At 35.0% G+C, this 7,057-nt stretch overlaps 1 protein-coding gene across 1 annotated transcript; it reads right to left on the bottom strand.

The window, feature by feature from the left end:
- Positions 1 to 960: 960 nt before the first annotated feature.
- Positions 961 to 6,922, bottom strand: Dcps (Decapping enzyme, scavenger). The gene is made up of 6 exons (XM_071593563.1): positions 6,487 to 6,922; positions 6,273 to 6,418; positions 2,940 to 3,170; positions 2,605 to 2,722; positions 1,616 to 1,753; positions 961 to 1,070 (listed from the first exon to the last, which is right to left on the bottom strand). Exons 1-6 carry the CDS (start codon positions 6,791 to 6,793, stop codon positions 1,003 to 1,005), a joined length of 1,008 nt encoding a protein of 335 aa, XP_071449664.1. The 5' UTR covers positions 6,794 to 6,922; the 3' UTR covers positions 961 to 1,002.
- Between the last annotated feature and the right edge of the window lie 135 nt (positions 6,923 to 7,057).

Consider the following 7,057-nt stretch of genomic DNA (forward strand, 5'->3'; position numbering starts at 1 on the left):
AAGTCGTGCAATAACACAGTCACATCTTTTTCGGCCTGTTTTTCTGTCAAAACAACACTCCAACCAAACTCGAACATTCTATTACACTTTTCACTGTGATCACTTGATTCATCACAAAGTTCTCCCTGTAGATCCTCATTTCCAGGCAAAAGCACCTTTAAATTACCATTTAAAATGCAAAGAAGCAGCCAATTTTTACAGCCATCCGAAATCTGAGTTTCAATCAATATCTTGATAATGGGTTTTAAGTTACATTCATCCAATGTGATTTGTCGTATAGCAACTAAAAATGCATCATAAGGTGTTGACGGCATGCTTAGGCAAGGAGAACCATGCACATCTTCCCATTTCACGGTAAATCCCCATAGCCTGCACATATTATATTTATCGACATCACCTAGCCAAGCTTGACATTTACGGCATGACACTATTCCAGGAGCACGATCCTTAAGGTAAATTACTGTAGAAAGGTGATCATGGAAACAATCAGTGACTTTTGGAGTCAAAGAGATTAAATCACTATGGCCATGGCAAAACCATTCACCAACAACTTCTTCCAAAGGTGTAGAGGGCAACTCAAGGACTCGTTTGAATTTCCAGACTTGATCCTCCCAAACAAGTGAACCACACTCACGACACTTTGGTAGACAGGACTCTTGCGGAGCTGAAACATTACCACTACGTTTTAAATTATCATTTTTCATTCGGGTTAGCCCCAACACTTGGGCTGATGATGATCCCACACGTTTATCCACGGGTTCAAACACCAAGGTAAAACTTAGGGAATCATCATCAATTTTCATTCCAGAAGGAGTGAATGAGAAGTTGTGAGGGCAAAGAATGGCCACCAGCCCAGACCATCCTGGACCACCAAGGGAGAGAATTATGTGGTTGGCATTAGATGAGGCATCAACTCGAGTCAGCCGCTGGGTGGTTTGAAGGAAAACATTTCCAGTGGACAGATGAGGTCTCAGCTCACACACCAGTAACTTAATTACTGTCCTATTCTCCATCTCCTTTGCCATCGCCTCCCACTGTAACGGGGGTAGCTTCAACTTTACGGACGATTCCTGCAAAGTTTCTTCATTAATTAAATCCATAAACCTTATCATCAGACACTCATAGCAAAGAAATCATTTTTTCCTCATTTCTACAGAATGATTTTGAAGTTTGTAAATAATATTTTAAATATACAAAGAAAATGTAGGTTGAAAACCGATTCAATTGAGATTTCTTAAATTGACAGCTTAAGTAAAAATATTAAAAATAAATAAAATGCAAAATAAGTCAGTAAGAAGTGAAAAAAAATGTATAATACCTAAAGCTAATCTAATACATTTTTCTTTGTTTCATTGAGTGACAACACCCAGATTCATGGTACTTATAAAACTACAGCATTATCTTTGCGAGTCAAAAATACAATTTTATAAGCGAAAAACTACCAATGAAAACATTCTGGGAGAACAAAATACACATCATATCACACAACCAAAAAGGACAAAAATATTTACTTATGTGTAGTGACTACTCTTGGGAATTTTCAACACAAAGCTCAACATTCACATAACCTAGATGTTCAAAGAAGCTGAATTAACAATGAATAAATGTAACTTACCATGTTTTTCAAATTTGGAGAACAGATTATCTGATTCCTTTAAAAAGAATGGCAGAGTGGCATCTTGATAATAACTGGGCAAAAGTTCTAAATTGTTAATAACGGAAGTTAAAAGATGGGCTTTGCCGGCATGGATACCTGAAAGACAAAAATTTTTAGTACACATAACTATATTTAAGGTCTCATGCTGACATATGACATTAAAAATGGAGAGATATAAATGCAAGTTTTAAATATGCCACTTCAGTCGAGAATGCACTTTTTAGAGGGTGAGATTATGGTGGAGTAAAATTCTGAATGCATTTTGTTCAATAGGAGAAGATTACATAAATATGAATTCATGTCTTCTAACAGTCATCCAGTTTATGTCGATTCTGTTTTTCACAGTATTGATGCATTGAAGTCTATTTACTCTATTTACTGATAGTTTTGAATCCATCCCACAAGACTAGGGTTAGCAGAAATCTAGTACTTTCTGGGCATGCTGCCCTTCTAAATGGTCTTTTTAAGTGTCAGGGCATCAGGAAAAAAAAAATATTGCTATCTGGAATTTTCCAGGAAATGAAAAAGCAAATGGGTTGGTACACAACCATGCAAACATCTGACCAGCCAAATTTTGAACAAAAATTCCCAATTAAATCCCACATTCTATTTCCTTTCCCCATATTCCAATTTATGTGTCTAACATTAATCTAAAAAGATCTGATCACTCAACATACCATAGAAAAGAAATAAGTGAAAATACAGCACTATATGCCATATAAGACACCGGTAGTAATATTAAAATGAGTCCATTTGAATAAATTGAAAACTAAACATTTTGTATGAATCTATATGCTGCCACTTTAATTCATGCAAAATGAGCTCACAAGCAGCGTAGTAGGGCACTAAATAGAACTTAAAATGATAATAAGTTCTATGAAAGGAATATCATTAATATAAAATAAGAGTGAACACTCAAACATTAAAACAATGAAATTTTGACTTACCAAATGCTTCATGACGAAGGGAGGTGAAATGAATATGCAAATGATAAAATGATGGCTGGTAATGAAAGAATATACGAAGTTGAGACGCAGACAACCCAAATTTTTCCTCTATGATTTTCTGGCAGGAAAAAGAAGAAGAATCAGTGAAAGTACAAACTATCATTGATGGAAATATATTAAGATTTGTACATTAAACCTTGCATATGATTGTAATGTGAACAGAAGCCACAAGTAAATTCATCCTCTAAGTTAAAAAACATTGAAACAAAAAATGTTCAACACAAAATTATGCATTATTGTTCTGATGATTATGACAATAGTAGACTAAATCTTACCTTTCCCTGAGTATTAATGTTCCTTAATAACGGCAAATGGTCACCATTTAAATCTCTCAGAGAAAGTATTCCTCTCATGTAAGGAAGGGCAATTAAATGAAGGTTTTCTAAATTTTTTCCATCCCACTTCAAGTCTGGTACCAAGACAAAACCGGTCTTCTCTTCGGAGAGTGGAGAAGCATATACTACTCGATCTTGCTCTGCAGTTCCATCAATTATATTAAATACCCACTGTAAAAGATAAACATTGTAAATTATGTTGGTAACTAAATAAACCTGATATAAAATACACAATGTAACAACAAAAATTCATCAACAAATACTATATTTTAAAAATCACACTTCACTGAAGAAAAAAATATATGACATTATTTTCAAGTTCACGAAAAACCTCATTTAAAAGAAACAAAGATATATAAAAGTTTCAATGAGAATAACAAATGACTTATGGGTCCCGTCTCTGGATGACAACATTTTGATTATCTCCCAATTACCCAACTTGCTGATGTAGACCAAAGCCAGAGAGAGATATTTCTGTGATCAAAAGTGATGATAATTTGGATTTCATTGGTTAATCATGACCAAAGCCATAAAAGCTGATGGCTGCTCATACAGGACCATCATCATAAAATTGATTGACTACTATATTTTTGCTCAGAGTAAGATTGAAACCTCACAAGTTTAGGTTCAATGGACCAGTCTTGGCTGTTCTCAACTGCGCCTTAATTTTATCATAGCCTTTGTCACGAATTAGGGTAGAGGGTCAATCCATTTCTCATTTCAACATATATTTTCCCATGCAGATCTGCTACCCACTAAGGTACACAGCTAGGGTGAAGGTGAGGGTGCCCACAAGTGTGCTGAGAATTGAACACCCCTGGCCCTTTGGTATAGTCTGAACACTAACCCATGAACTACCATATCTCTTTCCCTGTCCACTTATAGATGAAACTATTCTATCAGCATTTACACAACCATACCAACGTATGTAGTTTTTAAAACACTGCACATACACTGAAAATGCTATTTGCACTTGCATGCACGTGAATCAGTAAGCAACTTCGGGAGAGAGATTTTAATTTATTAGTTGCAAAGTGAAGTAGTACTTTTAAGGGAGGAGACCAACAGCTGAGGTCATTTGCGCCATTGGGGATGGACAGGAAAGGATGAAGGGTGGAGAGAAACCCCGCGTCGGCATTAGCCTACTCTTTACGAAAGGCGCCAAGGGGTCTGCAGCTTAATGTCCCATCCGACAGACGGCATACTCACTCAAAGTGCCCTCCACAAAGCACCTCAAGAAGGGATCGAGATACCTCTGAAAAATATTCAACACCACCAGGATTTGAACCCCGGCCCTCGGGGTGAGAAGTCAGTACGTTAGCTCCCCCACCATCTTGATCCCCAGGATAGATCGTGAGTGAGGGTAACGCCTAGGTATTTAATTGAGTCTACACATTCCATTTTGGTGTTCCCAATGCAGTAGGCATTCGGGTGGGAATTACTTTATTTCCAAAAATTTATGACTATGAACTTTTATGAGTTAAAATAATAAAGTATTAATGACTATTATTGTCTATAAATCCTACATCAGGAACATTAATCTGCTATTTTAAAAAGTGGCACTGTGTTAAAATAATAAATGAAAATCAACATAAACTCATTATTTTTCCAATGATAGAGATTAATTATTTCCATTTGAAATACTGTGTGTGTGTTTCAAACAGTGTTAAGACAATTAACAATAATCATTAGTCAGTTCTAAGACATTATCTGCAACAGCAATTTCCTATACAACTTGGCCTACTACTGTCCAGAGATGTAAGCAGCGTAATAATCCTAAAATGTATTTTTAAGTATATTTATAAATCATTCATCGAATGCAAGGACAATACGACAATGGCACTACAAATGTGTTCTCTAAATGACCCATGGTTACTAGCTACCATGACAAACCAAGTGAAAACAGTAAAAATTCACATAATGGGTAGACTAATTAGATTAGTTATAATGTGTTAAACAAAACACAGCCTCTTGATCTTAGGATAACACTTATTTCATACAGTAACTTTATGATTGAATCTCTTAACGGAAGACTTGGCAATGAGTATCCAGTTGACTTCTAGTGTACATAGGTGTGCATACCCATTTTGTAAAGAAATGCATTGCAAATTTGATAAAAAGATTTTCATTTTTGGCCTTATGAGTTCAACTTATTTTTTCACAGAATTATTAAATATATTGACCAGAGTTCAAGAAAAACAAATGTATTTAGGAAGGAATGGTAAGTTTAAAGACTACAATTTTGATTCCTCCCTCACAATTTTGAAGGACGACAGCAATCATGGATGGCATATGCAAAGGAAAATGGAACACTTGATTGGAATCTTCTCCACTGTAAGGTCATATGAAATATTACATTATGTAGAGATATAGAGTTTGACTAGCTTTGGTTATCCCAATCAAAAACTGTCTTTAAAAATATGACTTTATTCTATAAACACTACATAAATTAGTCTTCCCCACTGCAGAAGATATCATTGCAACATTATTTTTATTACAAAAGAGGTAGTAAAGCAAGAGATTTTAATTGTACATTTACTTTAAAAGAAGAAAATGATTATATTTGTAGAATACATGAATATTATGAAACAATTTAAAATTCAAGACTTTAGGATACACATTTCCTTGATTGCCTTCATTAAACCTTTAGATTAATTTTATTCAGCCTAAAGGCACAAAATAAAATGGTCATCAGCTCTCTACACTTGATAAAACTATTCTAAGCATTGTTTAAACTGATTGCCTGGAATTGGTTATAGCTGAATAAGAAAGGATTAGGAATTTTGTTACGAGACAAAATATTTGTAGGTTAAGAATTAAAAATGAAAGATAGGGAGATTAAAGCAAGCTTGTTTTTCTTATTGAACAATGGCACCATCCAATTCTAATACGTAGGAAGTAATATAAAACTGTCATTAATGTTTGCTTGTGTCCAAATATTATGAATCCATTAATCACAAAATCAATTAATCATAATATGCAAGACTGCCAGCTTATATGCTACTAAGTGAACACCCATCCTACCATAATTTCTCCATATCGCTTAATAACACGCATATCACCCACTTATTGGACCAATGATGAAGGCATTGTCATTTACACCACTCTGCTCCACTCTACTTACTTTAAACTGAACAAATGTTACGAATTCTTTACAATCAATTATTAGTACACGAACAAATAAGAAATAATGCTACATCGTTTAACGGTCAAAATATTATATAATCACTCCATTAACGTATTTTCACAGGACAATAAAAACGTATACATTACTTGGAGATTGAACTGTTCCTCGTTCAAATGCGGAAGGGTTACAGACGCATACAATGCTGGAGTTTCTTCAATCATGTGATGTGGCTTTGCCTCATACTTTGAAATGTGCTTCTTCGTAGCAGGATGTATAATAGTAGCACTGATTCCTGGGAGGAATAAAATTTGTTTAAAAAAGTTGTAATTACTACTTAAGCCATCATACTTTCACGTTTACCATTTAGTTCCGGCGGAGGTTGACAGTCATATGTACCATAGATGTCATTATCAAATTGCTTGTTCAAAAGAGTGTCTCCAGTTAAGAATTTAGGCAAATGATCATGGATAAAGCAAGACTTCTGAAGCAAAACTATGGCTTCACCTTGTTTTCCGCGAAAGCTGCCAAGCAAAGTGATTGCTTTGGCTTGAGTATTTTCACTCAGAATTCGAGTTTGCTCAAAATCTGAGAAATCTTTCAAAGTGGAGTTAATGCTTACAATTTCTACAGATGGGTTGCCTTGCACGCTTGAATTTTCGTCGCCCATTATTAACTATTATTTTACGAACTAAAAATACTAGAACGTCAATTCAAACACAATATTAAATTTCACAACTTCAGGCGATCAAGTAAAACTTCACAAATGTCTCACAAAGGAATGGAATAAAATATGAAAATTTCGTACCGTAGACGCTCAGAAAATAAATAATCCAACCAAAGGATGGAAATACTGGTTGGCGCGGCTTCAATGTTATCGAGTTTATTCTGTTTTAGCAGTTGAGCATCATTGTGCCCTACCGTGCCCAATGTG

The sequence above is a fragment of the Hetaerina americana genome, unplaced genomic scaffold, assembly GCF_022747635.1.
Source record: "Hetaerina americana unplaced genomic scaffold, ioHetAmer1.1.p SCAF_6, whole genome shotgun sequence".
In the NCBI taxonomy this organism is placed as follows: domain Eukaryota; kingdom Metazoa; phylum Arthropoda; class Insecta; order Odonata; family Calopterygidae; genus Hetaerina; species Hetaerina americana.

Bases quoted from the DNA above. Each gene is read 5' to 3' on its own strand.
- Dcps (XM_071593563.1), bottom strand. From the start codon at position 6,793: ATGGGCGACGAAAATTCAAGCGTGCAAGGCAACCCATCTGTAGAAATT. The intron at 6,419-6,486 runs GTAAACGTGAAA...TATTCCTCCCAG, and splicing joins ACCTCCGCCGGAACTAAATG to GAATCAGTGCTACTATTATA. The intron at 1,754-2,604 runs GTAAGTCAAAAT...TTTGTCTTTCAG, and splicing joins CCTTCGTCATGAAGCATTTG to GTATCCATGCCGGCAAAGCC.